Source organism: Haliotis cracherodii, unplaced genomic scaffold (assembly GCF_022045235.1).
Source record: "Haliotis cracherodii isolate W230 unplaced genomic scaffold, xgHalCrac1.p SCAF_1, whole genome shotgun sequence".
Taxonomy (NCBI): Eukaryota; Metazoa; Mollusca; class Gastropoda; order Lepetellida; family Haliotidae; genus Haliotis; species Haliotis cracherodii.
The window spans coordinates 36,747,267-36,769,935 of record NW_027266264.1 but is presented as its reverse complement, the minus strand read 5'-3'; the positions used below and the strand labels follow the sequence as shown (position 1 = coordinate 36,769,935).

The 22,669-nt window shown below is 39.3% G+C and overlaps 1 protein-coding gene across 9 annotated transcripts in view; it reads right to left on the bottom strand.

Moving 5' to 3' along the window:
- LOC139477182 (uncharacterized) overlaps nt 1-22,669 on the bottom strand; it is a 164,222-nt gene that overhangs the window by 126,121 nt on the left and 15,432 nt on the right. For 5 of the 9 annotated variants that reach the window (XM_071259743.1, XM_071259760.1, XM_071259755.1 and 2 more), the window contains exons 4-6: nt 8,328-8,437; nt 7,109-7,234; nt 3,264-3,347 (exon numbers count right to left, since the gene is read on the bottom strand). In XM_071259743.1, the coding sequence (XP_071115844.1) occupies nt 3,264-3,347; nt 7,109-7,234; nt 8,328-8,437 (320 nt within the window). Of the gene's footprint in view, nt 1-2,649; nt 2,665-3,263; nt 3,348-7,108; nt 7,235-8,327; nt 8,438-22,669 lie in introns of all 9 variants that reach the window. The other 4 variants (XM_071259749.1, XM_071259776.1, XM_071259780.1 and 1 more) reach the window with 4 other exon arrangements.

The window sequence follows — 22,669 nt, the reverse complement described above, 5'->3', positions numbered from 1 at the left end:
TAGAAAGCACACTACAAATCGGCAATAAGTATGTAGATCCTATCTCTCCTAAACAGCCAAAGCTACACAGCCAGGACATTAAGGACTGGTGTGAAGCAGGTATGTCTTCACAGACATTCAGGCAAATATTTAACTGGAGCCATGAAAAAATGTTTCTCATCATTGTGTTGGTCATTTACAGCAAGCTGTGTGAATGATTTGTTCACAGGGTAATCAATATGTTTTAGTTTTGATGATAAGTGTTGATCCAGTTTACAATACAAGTTTTATGAATGTGAAGATTGTCCTGATTTTAACTGAAGAGTTATCTTTCCTTGCCAAAACTCAAGCTCCTTCCCAGCGTGTGACACCTTCGTTACACTCTCGGTAACATCGCTGCCACCAGTGTGGGCGCGGCCATTACAAGAATCTTGAAATTTGCCCTCCAACCCCATATGTAGTAACGTTTATACTTTTGTTTATGTCTTTGGGAATGCCATCATATTTCAATTTGAAAAGGTTTACGACTGACCATGTTTTCCAGACGAATTTACTTTGTTGTTTTGATAATCAGATTGGTTCGAGATTGCAGACTAACGGAAAATCAACCAACTTCTTCCTTACATTCTTATTATATCAATAACACGATAGTTTTAATGAAACAGAAATTCAAACTGAAAAACGAAGAAAGTAATTTAGCAGCGATAAGTGTATTCGGCGCACGACAGTCGACACTTGTTTGTAAACACAACGGTCATTCGGTTGCGAGTTCAACTCCAAGCATGGTTGTGGCCACCTATTCACAGTGGGGAGTTTTGACTGGTGGCAGCGATAGTATAGAGAGCTCCGGGAACGTACTATCGCTGTGAGGAGCTTGGCCAAAACTATGTAGCCATTTCTAGTGAAGGTGTTTGCTTGAATTGATTACATGTTCTTCTGCCTACTCAGAAAAAAAGAAAGACAGGAAAGATTTGAGAAACAAGTTATGGTTTAAACACTGCCTGGAATCGAAATAATAGGTGACTTGAATCAGGGAGCTTAATGAATGAAAGGAAGTAGTCTTTGATAAGTCCACATGTGTACTTTTTCTGTACTTTTTCATATGATTCTCCTGGGGAATAGATCTGCTATAAATGATTAGATGATACCAGTGGTATATCCATCACATAGGGTTCCCTTCACTGCTCAGGATTAAACTAGTTACCCGGGTAATCCCTAGTTCTGTACTCCTGGATGGCAATGATACGACCAACACAAATTCTTTCATTTATACATTTTTAAATGACAACAGATTCCTTCTGAAAAAATTCAAGAGGTAAAGGTTCCCCTGGTTGACGCATGCCTTCTACAACAATTGTCCATGACAATATTTCGAACATGCCATCAATAAACCCTAGAGTAAAGACTTCCATTCGTTTCCCCAAAGCAGAAAGCTCAGCATGTCAATATGTGACCTAACCCCCTACCCATGCCCAAATTTTCTTTTTGGAAAACAGTGACAATTCTTATGACCAAATAATCGATTTGTTGTAGTGGAACCTACTTTCTGTTATGGCTAGGACATATTTGCCTGGATGTGTGAGGAGCTTGGAGGTGTGTTGTAGTTCTGTTTGTGTACATAAGTATATCTAGGATATCAACAGCAGAAAGTCAGATGTGTAAGCAGATATACCACAAGCATGAGAACACACATGATGACTGGTTTCCACAGGAGCCCTTGTCAGATCCGCTAACCTCCCACAACTTGCTTAGTTCTAGAACTCCAGGGAACAGTATATTACCATGAAAAGTATTTTCAAGGCCTTAGATATATATATATATATATATATATATATATATATATATATATATATATATATATATTTGGATGTAACGTCAACAAATTCATTTTTTCATGGTTCTTTTCCTGGGATTTTATTGAGTTTTCTCTTTAAGTGGCTTTTAAAAGCTGCAGTATCACAGAAGACAGGACAGGCCTCAAGAACTCAACATCTTTCAATTCATTCACTGTGGTGTTTTAGGGCAGGTTTAGTACCAAGCAAGCAATACAAGTACCGGTACCAAACCATACACAGGATGTTGATATCCATGTATATCCTGTCTTCTAGATCAGTTTATTTGACAATGGTATGATGACTGCATCCTACCCTGACTAAGAAGTGTATCATAAGGTGAACTTCACTGACGAGGGCACCTCTCACACAGGGTGATCAATACTAAGTGTCATGACTAGTTAACTGTGAATGTGGTGAAAGATGCATGTCATGTGTGCTTGCAAGTGTGTTTTCAACAGAAACAAATCATATTTAAAACCATGCCCTGAGGTCTTATGTTTAGAAATGAGGAATGATTGAAAAATTTGGAAAAAGGTTAACAGTCAACTGGAATTAAAAAAACATCAGTTTCCTATTATCAATTCTTCTGTAAGTTCTACAGCCAAATGCATTCCAGTCTGACAAGTAACATTAAGATTTGGCAAAGACCAACATTGTAGCAATTAATCAAAATTTATATGACCTATTTTTGAAATTGACGTTGATTTGAGTGACTGGAATGAGCGTGCGAGCAGCTGGTGTTAGCCAGGTGAGACAGAGTATATAGACAAGTTATAGAGTGCTCCACAGCACAGTAGACACGCTAACTACGGCAACACTACAGCAAGTTTCCTACCGGTGGACCGTACGACTGGAATGAGAGTAACATGGAGGTATCAGTGTAAGGCTGTTACCGGGACACGATGGAGTCACTGAGCACAGTCGGACATGACAGAAATCATCCCACTTGTGACATCTATCAGGGCACCAGGATATTACAACTGATTCCTTTCTACAGAAGACACATAACAAATCCCATCCCTCATTACACAGTGTTATTTGGATATTGGTTTCCAATCAAGTCATCATCGACACAAGAACCCAGTTGTTCATCACAGATGAAATATATGATTATGAATGTATATCATTTATTAAAACACAGATGTCTCAAGTTGCATGATTTCTGTCACAAGATGAATCTCAATGTAATACACATAGCCATCTTGAGATTCAACTGCACCACACAGTGCTATGACTATCAACCGATGTAAGTGGAACTTCTTCCACAACCGCATTCCTCTGCTCCCTGAAAGAAACTGGCCTCCACCAGACTGGCGAGATGAAGAAAGCTAAATTTCCACATACATCCCTGCCACCAAGAGAAAGAATCCGCAACTGAACCTGAATGATGGCACCAGACATTTCAAAATGGCTGCCACCAGTAGGTGACAGGTGACGTCTGTCAGTTACCTTTGGGTGCCTGATAGGCCTTCCCATTGTTGTTTGTATACTGGTTGTCAAGTAATCCATCTTTCTCATCGTCCATTTCATAAACTGTCAAGAGAAAACAGCAGTTGAGAAGCGAGTACATAAAGCATGAAGGGTACAAAGCACAGCATGGATCCACTAAAACTTCAACACAGGTGGAAGGTAGACATTAATTCCAAGGAACACTCATGTACCGCTGGTGAATTTAAATCCTCAATATGATCGTGGTTGAATGAAAAGAGGAGTGAAGTACAATGCAATGTGAATTCTATTATGCTGTTACATATTGTCGTCACAGGTGTTCACACAAGCACAAGGCACATTATCCTACTGTCAGTATGAATAATGCTTGCTGTGACATCCAAAAACAAATATTAATTAACATAGATGAATATTTGCTAGGAGAGCCATTCAGCCATAGAACTGATACTTGTCCATGCTGACAAGTACATACTATTTAAATGAATATAATAATTGGAAGAGTTTATAATGAATGTAACATTTAGCCAGTAAAGATAAGCAAATAAGTCTTCTACAACACTGCAAAGTTCTACATGTTCCACCAGCATGCCAGGTTAAACAGACCACCCTATTCAAGAGTATGTATTAGATTATTGTCAGTGTTAGCATAGTTAGTAAAATACTGAGACAGTATGCTTAGTCAGAGAAGAATGTATCACCCTTAAACATAACATAACAATTTCAGACAGCATAAACCACTCCCAAAAATGGGCTAACCAAAAAACCTAACCTCTGTCATGTGTATCTAAATCTCATATGAAAGCACAGGGATTTTGAAATTCCATACCTTCTATTATAACCATGGCAACGCTTTATTTGTTTCAAGCCATTTCAAGCACACAGAGGGCTGAGAGAGTAAAGTCGAGCAAATCTATGCAATATTTCAAAAGACATGTTTCATGTAAAAAAGGGTTGCTTCATGTTTTCAAGGTGAATGAGTAGAATGTATTAACTTATGGCATTAACCATTCCATAATTTCTTCCAATAATCTAACCAGATATGCTAACCTTGTAGTTTTATTGATAATCTTTAGATATTTCAGACAGGTGTCCAACACCAAACTGAGCAGAGCCACTGTTTTTCTCAGTTTTGTTTGTTTGTTTGTTTGTTTGTTGTTTAACGCCGCACTTAGCAATATTCCAGCTATATGATGGCGGTCTGTAAATAATCGAGTCTGGACCAGACAATCCAGTGATTGACAGCATGAACATCGATCCACGCAATTGGGATTGATGACATGTATCAACCAAGTCAACAAGCCTGGTTTTTCTCAGTACAATGCTGCACTAAACTAATACTGGTACACTTTTGCGCATAAACAAGTGAGTGAGTGAGTATGGTTTATGCCGCTTTAAGCAATATTCCAGCAATATCACAGCAAGGAACACCAGAAAAGGGCTTCACACGGTCTCCAGTGTGACGAGCGAACGCTCAAACCACTAGGCTACCCCACCGCCTTCATTCAGTGCTAGAGGTCAGCTCAGTGTTCAGTAATTTATCAGTATTTCTCTCTAACATCAGCATGTACTGTGGGTGGGTGGGTAGTGAGTTAGCATTAGCATATAACTAAGACAGCATGTGCATGGTAAGGGAAATATTGTTGGAAAGGCGATGGTGCATTTCATGAATAGGGCTTACTTAGTGCAGACGCAAGTTGGTATTTGGAAAACGTCCTACTATACACTGATATATTGTACAAGATAGACTGATTATATTCCAGTTAGTTCCATCCCTCAACCCATCCTTCACTTTATACCATACCCATAAAGAAAGCTTGCACATCTGAGAAAGAGATTTCAAGTGTTAAAAAGGTCAAAGGTAAAATTTCTATAATCCAAACTATGTTTATATATACCTCTGTAAAACAACCGACATTCATTATGTCATACACGATCATTTCAAATAAATCAAGAATTGAGAACAGCTTAGGCCATAATAAATTAATTATCAGATTTTCATCCATATTTTTAAATAATGTGAGGTGGGAGGCATTTCTTTATACACATATACATATATCTTTCTTTTAACAATTCCTTCAAGGCATTGGTACTTGGGCTGGGACGAGTCCAAACTTACTACTTACTACTAAACCCTACCCCAGTACCCGATGTACCTCTCAAGAATTGGGTACAAAATGTCCAGTCAGGAATTGTTCTACCAGAGCCCTGGCAAAAAGTATTTAGATACACTATAAAACGATCTGGTCATGCATACACTGAAGTTGACTGAAGCTGAATCTCTACTCAACATATAAAGGTCAGAAGGAATGTCAGAAAGAAATGTGAACAATAGTGACTTGTAGTGTAACCATGGAGTTATTGTGAATTTCTTACATTAAACACTATATCATGTGACTAACCATGTGGTCCTCCTCAGTACCCACCTGACTCAAGTATCCGCGTTACCCGTCCCAGCCCTTATCTGTACATTAGCCCTCTAGGGATGTGATACCATGAAGTAAGAATGTTACTTGGCGTGAATGAAAATTAATTAATTTATTATTCCATTACTTATATATTAGCATGATTAGAATGACTAAAGTTCTAACATTATTTTGAAATAACACTTCACCTATGCAACAACTTCAATTGACAATCACAACTGACAGTCTACAAATCTGTGGCCATGGACCCTATGCCATGCATTTGACAAACATTCAATGACCATATGTACAGCAGTTAGGAGCAACACAACAAGGCCACTATGCATCTCAAAGGAAACCTAAGATGAAGAGGAAGCATAATACATTATATATCACTGTCTCAGTCTAAGTCATAGGTCATCCAGTCCCAGGTGTAAGGGACTCCATCTCCCCTCAAAGGTCAAAGGTTAATTCAGGGGTGTTAGAGTATGTATCACCACATGAAAGTCACATGTCATCTGTCAGGGTGCAATGAATGTTTTCATAAATACATAATTCGTCCCTTTTGTACAAAACAGAAACAATCAGTCAAGACACTATTGAAAATAAAACCATTGTTTGTTCTAACAGCAATTGTGGACTTCAAGGAAATAACAGAAAGAGCTTGCTTCCTCATCATAAATCTAGGCATTTCCCTAAAACTTAATCCAAGTTCCTGTGGTACGTTTGGCTACAAAAAACAGCATCTTTAGCAGTGAGAAATATCTTTCGGATACATAAAACAGAATATTTGGAGCATGTCTACAGAATGAGCTCTGATCAACATTAATGGCCAAAACAATTCAAAGTTTCAAATGTTCAGAAGCATAAGATCAAAATTAATTTTAGCAGAATTTATACCATAAATTTTTATCATCAGCTGATATAATAATCTTGGTGACAAAACTGAATGCTATCAGTAAATGCTGGATAATTAATATACCTTCTGGTAAATAATAAGATCACATCACTGACCAGGTTTGGTATGTGGCAAGCAAGGCAAGGTAGGAATTCAAACTGATCAGAATTCAATAACTAGACTTTATGTCGAAAGTAGTAAATGTAATTTTTCAAAGGTCTACATTATCACAGACTAAGTTTTTGATATCTGTCCCATCCAAAACATGCACAAAATCAGGTGACAACAACCATTATGGTGAAAACCCTTTTAAAAACGTTGTCTCTGTTTTCACACTGTCAGTAGAGTGAGGGACATATATATATACATTTCATGTCAATCAAGAAATGACACAAGGGCCTGGAGAAAATCAGCCAAACTGGATCTCCATGGAGCCTGTGTGTCATATAACCCTAACAGATAGAATGTGACTTTCACTGGCAACACCCGTGCTGAGGGCAGTTAGTGGGTATTCCAAGCTGGACGTTAGTGGATGCAAAACTTGCCAGCAAAAGATGGAATTGCAGGTCGCGGTTTTTCCTCATCAGGGGACCCCTGACCTTCACCCTCGGCCTCTGCACCATTACTGGCATTACCTGTGTCCTCTGACCCACTGCCTTCAGCACCATCTACTGGACAAAACAGGAACCAAACTCAACAAAGGGAGGTAATGAGAAATATTGTGTCCTTCCTACCTCACCTTCAAAGATCTGTGCAGTTACTAGTGCATTTATAGGAGAAAGAAGCCGTTATTAAACATTCCTGATAAAATAATCAGATATAAGTCCAAACTATTCATGCTTGAATACATTTCCAACATCAAGACAAAATAATACAAATTGATTACTACCTTTACCTTGCAATATACAAAAACTAAAAGTAGTTGACAAACATTTGAGTGATGTAGCTGTCTTGAGAATAAATGAACCAGCTAACATGTTAAGAGTTTTAAACAACATTTTGGCTGGAACATATTTGTATTAAGTAAAACCCTTTTTTCCTGATCACGCAAGTAATAGTCTAAAATAGCAGCACTTTCTTCGATCAATAACATTATAAAGTCATATGTCAACCTAAATGGCACTGGTTATGCTTGTTCCAAGTTGGACATAACCGTGTTAGGCCTACCATTAAGTAACACCCTGCCCCAAACACAGCTCCACAATCCAATTATGTCCTATTTCCAAAACACACACACCTTAAACATCTAATGTACAATAATGTAGCTAAATGCACTTTGTCTCGACTTGCCCTTGCCCACACAATGGCAATTGGCCAAGAAGAGAGGAGGCGATTACAACTGGTCTATGCTGATCAATGGTCAAAACAGGTCAATGTCGCCGTCTAATCCATAATTTTTCCTCCTCCTTATACAACCTTTTCAAGATTTTTGCACTGAAGTGCACTGAATAAAGGTAGGGTTAGGTAAATTTGTGTAAAAAAATCATTTCTCACTTCTTGTTTCTGGAAAACAAATGAATGAATACTTCAATCAATGAAAACTAAAAGAGTGGGTTTCAGACTTACCAAGAAATAAACAATATCATCAAAGAAAACAATGGATGTCATATTTTAATGATATGAAAAACAATTATGACCAAAACAATGATTGAACTGGCATAAAAAGCTGAAATTCAAGAAATTCTTAATTAAAATATGCATCAAAAAAAGAAACACAAGCAAAAAACATGTTACTGGAAACGAAAACGTGAACAAAAAGTCTACCTTTTTCCTGTTCCTGTTTGGCATACTCTTCCTCCTGTTGACGTTCAATCTCTTCTCGTACTCGGCGCATCTCTTCCTGTCTTTGTTGCATTTTCTGAATGTTTGGGTCTCTGAAAACACCAGCGGGAACAATTAGAGACTGGGAAACTACTTCCATATATAGGTACACAGTCAGGACAAAGTGGCTGAAATTTTGCCATGGCCTGAGGCAGAATGCTGAAAAGCTGAAGAACTCGGAGAGATGCTGCAATCTAAAGCTCCAATGTCAATCCATCAATGTACGTAATTGATAACGATAACAGGATAACGAGGTTCTTAAAGTATCTTTTACAACTAATTTCACAAGTGATTACATTGCAGGGTTCTTTCACCATGTGCATCAATTGTCTGTATCAGATAGCTATCTGCTCAGTAAAGAAATGACTTCAACATATTTTGCATTTACGGAGGAAAAAAACATAAGAAACAGTGCACACTGTGTAAATCCACATAACAAATACATAAACATTAATAACTTCACAGATGGTTTATTTAATCACGGGCGTCAAAAACATAACGGTATCAAGGATCTCATTCAGTGCAAAAATGAGGGAGGGTGGGGTAGCCTAGAGGTTAAAGTGTTCACTTGTCACTATGAGGACATGGGTTCGATTCCCTACATGGGTACAATGTGTGATGCCCATTTCTGGTGTCCCTCACCTTGATATTGCTGGAATATTGCTAAAAGTGGTGTATCAGCTAATCAAATGCCATGAAATCACTTCCAATTTATTTATTTTATTTGATAAACTGTGCCATAAGTCTAAGTTTGCATCCGGTAGTGTTCAGTCAGATTCAAGTAGTTTCAACATTCAAGTATTCGTCATGTTACATGTTTTCAATATCTACGCCATGAGCCACATTAGAAGTTTGTTTGTTTATACAGTAGTGAACATAAACTGTAGAAAAGAGCCCCATAAAGCCTTAAGAAGCTGCTTTATGTCATCAGAAAACATGCCTAATCTGAAATTAATACACACAAAAGGCCCCTTCTCTGGAAAAAATAATTCAGTGTTGAAAAGTATCTCTTAGATAAGCTAACTTCAGGTGTATCCTAGAAAATTTGCCCCCCATTGCACACAAAAACATGGATCGAAGAACGTAACTCTATTAATAATTAATTGACAGGACCAATTTTTCGAACTCAGTCTTGACAAGTATGCAAAGTTTCATTCATGTAACTTCAGTAGTTTCCCCATTTCACGTAGAGTACACTAAGTTGAAAATCACAGAGCAAGGTCCATAACTCTGTAAAAATTGAATTTACGACATCAATTTTCAAACTCATTTGAAATTATGACCAGTAACACCGGTGTTTGTCCCTTTTGAGAACTGGACAGATGGAAAGGTTGACAGCACGACGGATGGACAAACTCCATTCCAATATCCCCGGCCCCACTTCATGGCAGGGGATAATTAGTCATTTCTGAATCTCACATGAAAAGTTAGAAATCTTTTAGTATAATCCAAATGATCAGCACAGGGTTTTTACCACACACGAAATATTGCATCCGATACACATACAAATTGAAAATGGATGCAACAGATTTATATAGCGATTCCTGAGGGCTGCAAGAAAGTATGGCGGTTTCATTAAAACTAATCAAACTGGTACACCGCATGTTACAAAACTCACATTTCCTTTCTGGTTAGAGATACACTTAAAGTCTAAGGTTGAAAACCCATAGACAATATGTCCAAGCCTTCTAAGCATGTGCAATGATATGACATTAACAAAAGTCTTGGACAGTTGCCACATGTAACCAATCTTGGACCCAAGGCAGTCCCCGATCCCTACACAGTTCCCTGAACTTAATAACAGACAGGACCCATGAAGATCCGGGGTAGAATAGATCGTCAGCAACCCATGCTTGCCGTAATAGGCAACGATACTTATCGTTAGAGGCGACTAACACAAATGGGTGGTCAGACTCGCTGACTTGGTTGATGCATGTCATCGTAACCCAATTGCATGGATCAATGCTCATGATGTCAATCACTGGATTGTCTGGTCCAGACTTTGATTATTTACAGATCGCCATCATATAACTGGAATATTGCTGAGTGTGGCAATAAACAACAAACAAACAAAAAAACAATAACAGACAAAGGTAAATACATCAACAGAGTACTAAAATCTACTGACTGACTCAGCACAGATTTCAGTATGGAGTTTCCTACAGTAGAGTTTCAGGACCTTTCCATGATGTCAAACCAGTTCTCTATGACTCCGATCATGAGAAGAATGAATGTTAAATGAAACAAGTAGCACAATATAACTTCAATGAAAATAACATCAACAAACGAGACATTCTGTTCTAAATTATTAGTTGACCTCCTCACCCATATTTACCCGTCATATTTTCAAATCTGCATTTTAGAAAATAACACGTCAAACCCTCCACTTACTTTTATTGACCACTTTCATATGATCCAATAATAGTGGTTCTATTTGAATAACGGCTCCATAATAATTTGAATAACTGCTCCATAATAATTTGAATAATGCTCAGTTAAGAGGAATAAATTTCATATTGAATGTTCCATGATATTAATCTTCCAGCCAATGTACCTCCCTTCCTAGCTCTAAAGAACATTGTGTATAAAGGCATTGGTAAGCAGTACAGTGATAGGAATCAACTTTGACATTTGAGTCTGATAATCAACACCATCAAGTGATTGGCACTGGGAAGTTCAGGATCACATGCTAAGGATGTGTTTCCATGTCAGGTTGAGTATGTAGACTTTTATAAACAAATACATGTAGACAGTGTCTTCCTTATCATTACCCTACCCACTCAAGTGCTGTTGATCAGCCAATCAAATATCTTGCTTGTGACCCGTGAAGATCCGGGGTAGAATAGGTCTTCAACAACCCATGCTTGCCGTAAAAGGTGACTATGTTTGTCGAAAGATGCAACTAACGCGATCAACATATGGCTAAAAAGAATAATAGTCTTGGTTCTTAGGCACCACCCGCATCATCATGAAGTCTGCCGCACATTTTGTTTTTATTTCCATTTTCAAAACAATATAAAAATCCTAATACTTAAATACAATCCACCAAAAAAAATGAAAATGGAAACAAAAAGAAATGTGCAATGAACTATATGAAGATGTGGGCAGTGCCTGAGAACCAAGACTATTATTTTTTTTAGCCTTTGCAAATTTATGTAAACTATGAATGTTTATCAATGCAAGCATCGCTTCTGATAAAATGATTCAGATTTGACTTTCACATTATTTGAGTTCATTGGAGTATGAACTTACATAGAGTGAGGGCCAAACTGTATGAACGTTTTTCAAGAGGGAACATGAGCGTATGTATACACAAATTGCTCTACAGTGAAGCTTTTGTAGGCTGGTTCCAACAAATATTTTCAAATAATATCATTAGATGAGAAAGGTCTGTTAACATTTACCTCACAAAGTCAGCCACAGACAGCATATCATAATACATTTACAGGACATCAAAAAGGCCTATGGTGATTACAAATCAGCGTTAGAAATTGGCACTAGTCCTGTAGTCCTTACCAAACTGCCCAATAGTGAAGGTATCCTAAGGACTAGTAGAAATTGGCCAATTTTAAGGGTTTTGCTATATGTTATCATTATAAGGACTAGTGGACAAAAACTGTTAGTTTCTAACCCTGCAAATGTAAGTCATCATTGATCAATTAGCCGATCATTGAATAGTGATCATAGACATGTGTCCAATAGATAATGAAGTAAATTCATTGATTATTGTAGACTGTCACTGTCATTTCTTCGTTTTGTTCACTACAATGGGTCGTAGCAAGTATATTCGTTAATAGGCATGGAGACAAAGTCTCTGACTTTTTCCAATGTCCACCAAAATGCTGAGTCCTAATGAAGTATCTAAATGATCAGAAACAAGTTTTTTGTACGTACTCATGTAAGGGAATTTCCACAGGTTTCCCCATGAATGTATAAGAAGTCCGTCAGAGTTGACATTTTTTCAAGAATACATTCTCATAAAAAGACTATGAACGTCAAAATGTGTCATTCATACATTTATGTGCGTCAGTTTCGTGGTCCCTTATCCATTGGAAAAGTCATATATTGTGTAAGCTCCACATTAAAAAAAACATAATATAGAATTACATCTCCCTGACCTTCACATGACCTTAACAACGCTTTAGCTCTTCACAGTTATACATCAAACCCTGCACTCAATAAATGAAGTTTTAGATAAAAAAGTTGTAGCAATGGTGACACGCGTTGGAAAGAGTTTGTCAACAATATGTTCATTGTTTGCTCTCAATCAACAAACATATAGCTATTTATTGCAGAATGATTCTTTTAGGAACATGTGCTAATAAAATATGTGGGTTAGTATCTTAATATTGATTTTATGATTATCTGATCGATAATTGAATTTCAGCACACAATCGGTAAAACGATAATATGATCCATGGCACTCGTATATTGTAAGGAGATCTATGTCCTTCTCCAGGGCACCTTTCACAGCTGGATCAATGCAGGGAAAGTGGTTCTCTACCACCTACAGTTTTCCCTTTCCCCTTTCCAAAATGGCGGAACTTTGACCATTTTCAGTTTAAATTCCTAGATACTATACTGTACTCATGGCTGTGTGTACCAGTCATCTGTTTGTGACTGGACTACTGACAATACTAGTTCATCAAACAGCCTGACATGATGTGGTCCCTTAATTCTGATGGTCACAACACCAAGCATCAACATACAGAACAACAACTGATCAAACGCCAGGACAAAAACATTGAATATCAGCCCAGAAGTCTATACCTTTAACACAATTCATCGTTTCCAGAACTGATTACTGAGGCACAGCCAATACAATGTAATATGAATGAAGCTACTTCATCTTACCGATTCATAATGTATTTGCAGGCTTGGCTGTGGTCATGGTATAGCCGTATCTGTACATACATCTCCAGCAGCTCGATGAGATTTTGGAAAATCTCACCATTGAAATGGTTTACAGTTGATGTCGACATTGTCCCATCAGTCATAAACAACACTTGTCTTTCACAGTAGTCCCGGGAATCAAAATACAGCAGCTTCTTTCCCCGAATCAGCACTTCATAAATTCTTACATCACACACACAACATTTCACAGTGAGTCCTTGAATTCAGTTTTCAATTTAAAACATTTCTCGTTAAAATGTCTAACGCTTACATCACTTATTGACAGTGAACCAAAATATGGATCGACCTGAACAAAGTTAACCTATCTCACAACCTGTATCCACTTGTTGAAGGAAAAGAAATTCAGTCAGAAAAATATCCTACAATTGAAACAACAATCTATTATCATTCATAAATGTGAAGTTGTTTCAAAAGGAACTACTGAACTGACGACATTCACCAATCATTTCCAAAGATTTAAGAGAGTTTTCCAATTTCTTTATCAAGCTGTCTGGTCAGATGAATGCACACTTGTGTCACTGTCTTGTCCAAACACAAAACATGACTAATCGTGAAACATGCAACTTTCAGATTAAGATCGATAACCCATAAATATTTTAACCACGACACAGGCATGAAATATCTAAGTAGAGTTGTATCAGAAGACAATGGGTCTCACATGCTGCTAAGCTCTGTAGCAACACTGAAGTACATCAGAGTCCCAACTGACACTAACAATATTTCATTACTGAGAACATTCATGTTGGAGAGCTCTTAACTTAAAAATGCAAACAGCAATTTCACAAACCAGTGATTTACTATTAGCTCATATCAACATTCAATTTGATTGTACTTTATTGTACCAATGTTCCAATTCTTTTTGTCAATAAAATTTCACATTGCATGATATCTATTTTCTACTTAACATTACAAGCTCATTAACTCTATTATAAGTCTTTCCTTTCAGACACCAGATGGTCACATGATTTGAAACCAAAATGACACATTTGATTCAACTTAATTCATCCAGAAGAACTGCATCTTTCCGTACTAAAAACTATTTTGAATTCTCATAAACATCAGTCAATGCACCAATCAGAAGCACAATTGTCATTAAGAAAGCCAATATTGAAAGTTATTTTCAGCAGATCAAATGCAGGTAAACTTGATAATCGATAAATTTCCTTCAGAAGCAGGGCAACAGAAACATCCCACTTGAGGTGTGTATTCCCTTTGAAAGATAATCAATCCTTGGCATGATGCACATATTCACCATACATCCAAGAGTAGACACCATGAAAAAGTTGCGCAACAGTGTATCCAAACTTATAACGTCCACCACTCGCAGAAGAAAGGCTCGCAAGGATCGCGTCTCACATAATCAGAATTTTGAGAAAAGAAAAACGTTGTAAAGTAATGGTGATCAATTAGTTTCCCCGCTTGAGGCAAACGAGGTGTATCACTAGAGATAAGGGATGATTTGGAAGAGCTTAGTGTGGCCTTACCAAAGTGGTTTTACATTAAACATGTATGACGGTTGAAGACAGCATCAGAGTTGGCCTGTGTGATAGATTAGACACCAGTTACGAGGAGAGTTATTGTGGCACAAAATACCATACTATGCATACTGATTAAGCTCTTGTCTGAGGAAAACAACGCATTGAGGCCATGGCCTTGAATTAATTTGTTTCTCGTCTACAGGCGTGAAATAAAGGCTTTTGATATATAAAGAGATCATTTTCACCCTAAAAGGCATAAATTTCACTTCAGCATGACTTTTTCATGAAATGGATTTCCTCTCCATTCTATATGCTGATGGCAGTGAAAGTTGAAAGGTTTGGATGTTAACATGTGTCAGACGGGTTCATGCTGGAGTAATGAATGAGGTTGACAATCACACAGGTAGACACAGACTAACTTGAAACTGTGAGGCCACAAGAGGTGACTGACAATTGGGGCTATCTTAACTATTACAATAGTAGCCCACACTATTGCAATAGTATTGTGATAGTTGTCAGTTATTGCAATAGGTACTGAAATAGTAGTAAACCAACTATAAGGCTTGATAATTATATTAATCAATGTAATAGAAATGAATAAACACTTCCTGACAATCTTAAAAACAGCCATTTTCCTCCCTGTTACAACTCAAACCAAAGGGAAGTAACTCTAATCTGAAGTTGTCATAACTTGCTAATCAACAAAGAGACAGCTTTGAAACTTGTATATATGTATTATTCATAAATAAAAATTGCAACTATTGAAACTATCGATTGTTGTGCATACTATCAACAACACTGTTGGTATTTTATAATTCCTATCGATATAGTAATATCCTAAGGCAAACAATTATGATAGTTCAAAATATCATTACACTCCTAGCAGCTATAGTGGTCACTTATTAGTGCATGGGGTTTCAGTCCAAACCAACAATTTCATGTCATAATAGCCTAAAAAGAGAATTCTTCGTGTCCTGCAAACAGGGAAAAGATGTGAATCCACAATGCCAAGAAGATTGATCATTGACTACTACTCCTGCAGAGTTCTCCCGAATGGTAAGAGTGGTAGTCCACAAAGAAATGCCACAAGTCCCACCTTGGCCTAACTATTTACAGACAAGCAGATGAGTTAGAGTGAATGTCATTTTACGCGGCAGTCTGTATATCCAAGACATCAACACGGATCTGTAAATGATTGAATTTGGGCCAGGCAAACCAGTCACTGATAGCATGTGCAGCCCATCAGGGTATGACACAATCCAGGTCCAGCCAGGTCCAGCCAGGTCCATAAGAATGACCCTTAAATACACATTTCAGTTTTCTCTGACAACAAGCATAAGATACTGGAGTCTTTAAAACACTTACACATGTCTATTTGGTGCAGGAAAACAACCCTTTAAATGTCATATCAATACCTTGTTTGTTTACTGATTTCTCCTGCTGATTGTATTGACCAATGAAAAGAGGAGGAACAGACAGACATATGTCCCGAAACTCTTCATCAATGGTAACAATAATTTCAAGTGAAAAATAAATATGTACTTCCTCATAGATAAATATATAAATGATCACAATTTAAATTAAAAATAAAACCATTTACCATCATGAGTGAGTGAGTGAGTGAGTATGGTTTTACGCCTCTTTTAGCAATATTCCAGCAATATCACGGCGGGGGACACCAGAAATGGGCTTCACACATTGTACCCATGTCGGGAATCGAACCCGGGTCTTCGGCGTGACGAGCGAACACTTTAACCACTAGGCTACCCGACCGCCCCTTACCATCATGAAATCATATTGGCACCATAAAGCATAAACCAATAAATAGCTTTCAACATATGTATTCAAATTTGTGCTCTTGACAGACCATCATTTCATGGTACCAAAAGGTTATATTTCCCCCCAAATACTGTCTGTTTACCCTAAATGGGCAATCATCCTTGTACTGCTCAGTTCAAATTTGCCAACTCTGCAACAAAAGCTCTTTGCCAAACATTCCTTCCCTGAACACGGGCATCTGCTGATGGAACCCTGAAATCAATACCCCACAATAAGCGACTGCCAGTCAAAGGCTGCCGGTTCAATACAAATTCAAATTCGACACAATCTTACCATGATTGAAGATATGTCGTTTCATTCTCCATTTTACCCTGTGTGGTAACACAAAATGTGCCTAAAAAAAACCTGATAGTGTTTTCGTCAGTTTCTGTCTGACACATCTCTCATAAGACCTATGCAATCCCCATAAGAGAAGTGATTTGACAGTCGTATTGGTCAAAGGATCACCAGATGCTTCCCCCAAGAACACAGCTTATACAAGTTCAATACCCATAGCAGTGTAATTTGATCAGAATTTACAGAAATCTCTTGCTTCTGTTCTGACCTGTATGTTCATACCTTGGTTTGGAAGAGGACCTTGTCTGCAAAACCAGCTAAAATTCAAGTTATGGGGAACATAAATCAACACTAAACTGCTTGAGAGATCACAATGATGAATTGATTGTTGCCAAGCAAAGGTCACAGTGAAATAGGAGGTTTAAACAGGTTTTTTTATACCATTTTCATTTTTTTATTGTTTGAAAGCTGATTGATTTCAAGACAATGTTGATGATAATTAACTGAAAAATAATCTTCCTTTATGCATTTTCTCAAAGGTAGGACATCAGAGATCCACAGAGGACTGTACATCTTTCTATGGCTAATATTTGGGGCAAATTCATCATGAGAAAGCTTTCATTTACACATCAAACTGTTTGCAGATTTGTTTAGATTTATTTATTTTAAATACCGCAACAACTTTACTGTCCTGACCAGCTAATTATGAAACAGTGTACGTGCAAGTGTAAATGCAAACCAGGAAAGTGTTTGACTTACATCCCAATAACATTTCTGTAGGCGAACCGACACCCAATAACATTTCTGTAGGCGAACCGACACCCAATAACATTTCTGTAGGTGAACCGACACCCAATAACAGTTCTGTAGGTAAACCGACACCCAATAACATTTCTGTAGGCGAACCGACACCCAATAACATTTCTGTAGGTGAACCGACACCCAATAACATTTCTGTAGGTGAACCGACACCCAATAACATTTCTGTAGGTGAACTGACACCCAATAACAGTTCTGTAGGTGAACCGACACTCAATAACATTTCTGTAGGCGAACCGACACCCAATAACATTTCTGTAGGTGAACCGACACCCAATAACAGTTCTGTACGTGAACCGACACCCAATAACAGTTCTGTAGGCGAACCGACACCCAATAACAGTTCTGTAGGTGAACCGACACCCAATAACAGTTCTGTAGGCGAACCGACACCCAATAACATTTCTGTAGGTGAACCGACACCCAATAACAGTTCTGTAGGCGAACCGACACCCAATAACAGTTCTGTAGGCGAACCGACACCCAATAACAGTTCTGTAGGTAAACTGACACCCAGGGTGCGGTTCCACAAATTGATCATAGTGCTAGGGTGATCGTTAACCCCCAATACTTCAACATAGACTTACGACAGTTGCAGCGCTATTATCGCTTCGTGGAATGGTGTCCAGGTAACATTTCTGTAGGTCAATTGAAATCTCAGTAAAATTTCTGAATGTGATTTGTTTGTTTGTTTGTTGTTCAAAGCAACACTCAGCAATAGTCCACTATATGAGGGTGGTCTGTAAATAAATGAGTCTGGATCAGACAATCCAGTGATCGATATCATGAGCATTGATCTATGAAATTAGGATACAATGACATGCATCAACCGAGTTAGTGAGTCTGACCACTAGATTTGTTAGTCTTTTGAACGCTAACCGACACCTAGGTAACATTTCTGTAGCTGAACTGACATCCAGGTAATATTACTATAGGTGAGGTGAGGTGAAATGGGGTTTAACATCGCATCCAAGATTATTGCACTTATATAGAGACATGCATGCACGTGTGTGTGTGGCTGTGTGTGTGTGTGTGTGTGTGTGTGTGTGTGTGTGTGTGTGGCTGCTTGTAATAATCCGGACTAATGCTGATTTTATAGTGCTAGGACACTGAGATACCATGCCGCAGTTTAACTTTTTACCAAGTAGCCATAGGCATTTTTTTCCAGGTAGCCAGGGGTAAAATCAAGAAGTCAAGCCAATATTGTAGGTAGCCAAAAGCATTTGGAATTATCTTTTATCAAATAACTATTATAATATGTACAAGTCCTAGCATTAGTCTTGGAATTGTATATTAGTGAACTGTACTTGATTTTTGTCATTTGTGACTCAAACAATGATGCAATTTATGTTACTTGATTATTTAGGTATATCCTTGCTTACCCCATGAGCATTGTTAACTGAAGTAGGATACTAATTACTCTAATATTTATGTATTTCTGTTCATTGTCGACTTTTGTTGACAATTATTAGGAGACATGTTTTCCACATTATGCTGTTATTTATTTTTGTGTCTTCAAATGTGAAGCAATAGAATTTAGTTGCCACAAGATATTTTCTTCAAGGTAGTCATTTGGCTACTTCAGAATATTTAGACAGTAGACAAATTGAAATTTAGGTCGAATTTGCGACCGTTTTAGTCCAACTTTGATGCCTGAATATGAATACCCCACTGAGACAAAGTATACTGACTCTGAGCTGACCAGTCCATGTTTTAGCCCCTTAATGCTGAGTACCATCTCTTTATGTCTTTTGGTATGACCCTGCCAGGGATCAAACCCAGGAACTGCTGCTCTTCCAGCAGATGCTCTAACACAAGACCACAGCGTTCTGTTCTGAAGGTGAACAGACACCTATGTAACATTTCTGTAGGTGAACAGAACTGACATCCTGGTAACATTTTGTAGGTGAAATGAAGAAATACATCTTGAATAAATGTCTGAACCGCCATGATAAATATCCTGAATTTGAATCAGCCAGTACCTCATCAGTAGATATCACACCTGCTTCTTTATATACTGACTGATTACAACACAAAACATTTCAATATTTCTTGTCAAGTTCTTAGTGTGTAACATGTGAGTCAGACTTTTCATGAACTAATCAAGGATTGACCACTCAAACACATAAATATAGTGGTAGAAAGGGTCAGAAAATAGGCACCTTGTGTATTTCTGATTCATGTTTGATTGACAATGATCAATAATCTTCACGGGTTTTACATAAACATTCTATAAGAAAATTAATACTTCAAAGTTTGAACGTTTTTTAAATTCAAGTAAATAGCCTTTAATGCCTAACAATGTGCAAATGATTAGGAAATAATGTTCAATGTCCGTATCAACAATAATGTTCTTGGTCATGATGATATAAAATCACAAAAGCCCTGCAGGCTTTGATAACCAATATTGACTGAGGATTGTGCAAATTGGAACATGTCTGAATTTGAGTCTGCATGGTGATACAAGAAAGTTAATTTCATGATAAATGTAGCATGTGTTGATCTGTAATCTTCAACTTGTCGGTGATGTTCATTCCAAATATAACTCAAGGATGTTTATTATCATGGTTACCTCATTTTCTATCGCAGGTTTTATTTAGAAACAAATTTCCACACTGAAGTGTTTGTTTCATAGTTGCCATTTACTTTTACTGTAATTTGTGAGGATATTGAGACAAAAACAGGCATGTGTGAGTGAGTGAATGTTATGCATCAGAGTCAGCAGCCTGAATAAAATCCAACCTTAGGTACACAAAAACTATGGTTGACATTATGAGCAACAACATACATGATCAGGGCATGATGACACCTGATCCTCATAATAATCTCTTACACCCAGCATCAGGTGCTGGGGACCTGGTCATCTCTTACACCCAGCATCAGGTGCTGGGGACCTGGTCATCTCTTACACCTAGCATCAGGTGCTGGGAATGTAGTCATCTCTTACACCCAGCATCAGGTGCTGGGGACCTAGTCATCTCTTACACCCAGCATGGGGTGCTGTGGACCTGTCATCTCTTACACCCAGCATCAGGTGCTGGGGACCTAGTCATCTCTTACACCCAGCATCAGGTGCTGGGGACCTAGTCACCTCTTACACCCAGCATCAGGTGCTGGGGATGTAGTCATCTCTTACATCCAGCATCAGGTGCTGGGGACCTAGTCATCTCTTACACCCAGCATCAGGTGCCGGGGACCTAGTCATCTCTTACACCTAGCATCAGGTGCTGGGGACCTAGTCACCTCTTACACCCAGCATCAGGTGCCGGGGACCTAGTCATCTCTTACACCCAGCATCAGGTGCTGGGGACCTAGTCATCTCTTACACCCAGCATCAGGTGCTGGGGACCTAGTCATCTCTTACACCCAGCATCAGGTGCTGGGGACCTAGTCATCTCTTACACCCAGCATCAGGTGCTGGGGATGTAGTCATCTCTTACATCCAGCATCAGGTGCTGGGGACCTGGTCATCTCTTACACCCAGCATGGGGTGCTGGGGACCTGGTCATCTCTTACACCCAGCATCAGGTGCTGGGGACCTGGTCATCACTTACACCCAGCATCAGGTGCTGGGGACCTGGTCATCTCTTACACCCAGCATCAGGTGCTGGCGACCTAGTATTCTCTTACACCTAGCATGGGGTGCTGGGGACCTAGTCATCTCTTACACCCAGCATCAGGTGCTGGCGACCTAGTATTCTCTTACACCTAGCATGGGGTGCTGGGGACCTAGTCATCTCTTACACCCAGCATCAGGTGCTGGCGACCTAGTCATCTCTTACACCCAGCATCAGGTGCTGGGGACCTAGTCATCTCTTACACCCAGCATCAGGTGCTGGGGACCTGGTCATCACTTACACCCAGCATCAGGTGCTGGGGACCTGGTCATCTCTTACACCCAGCATCAGGTGCTGGGGACCTAGTCATCTCTTACACCCAGCATGGGGTGCTGGGGACCTAGTCACCTCTTACACCCAGCATCAGGTGCTGGGGACCTAGTCATCTCTTACACCCAGCATCAGGTGCTGGGGACCTAGTCACCTCTTACACCCAGCATCAGGTGCTGGGGATGTAGTCATCTCTTACACCCAGCATCAGGTGCTGGGGACCTAGTCGTCTCTTACACCTAGCATGGGGTGCTGGGGACCTTGTCACCTCTTACATCCAGCATCAGGTGCTGGGGACCTGGTCATCTCTTACACCCACCATCAGGTGCTGGGGACCTAGTCATCTCTTACACCCACCATCAGGTGCTGGGGACCTAGTCATCTCTTACACCCAGCATGGGGTGCTGGGGACCTAGTCATCTCTTACACCAAGCATCAGGTGCTTAGGACCTAGTCATTTCTTACACCCACCATCAGGTGCCGGGGACCTGGTCATCTCTTACACCCAGCATCAGGTGCTGGGGACCTAGTCATCTCTTACACCCAGCATCAGGTGCTGGGGACCTAGTCATCTCTTACACCCAGCATCAGGTGCTGGGGACCTAGTCATCTCTTACACCCACCATCAGGTGCTGGGGACCTGGTCATCACTTACACCCAGCATCAGGTGCTGGGGACCTAGTTGTCTATTACACCCAGCATGGGGTGCTGGGGACCTAGTCATCACTTACACCCAGCATCAGGTGCTGGCGACCTAGTATTCACTTACACCTAGCATGGGGTGCTGGGGACCTAGTCATCTCTTACACCCAGCATCAGGTGCTGGGGACCTAGTCATCTCTTACACCCAGCATCAGGTGCTGGGGACCTAGTCATCTCTTACACCCAGCATGGGGTGCTGGGGACCTAGTCATCACTTACACCCAGCATGGGGTGCTGGGGACCTAGTCATCTCTTACACCCAGCATCAGGTGCTGGGGACCTAGTCATCTCTTACACCCAGCATGGGGTGCTGGGGACCTAGTCATCACTTACACCCAGCATGGGGTGCTGGGGACCTAGTCATCACTTA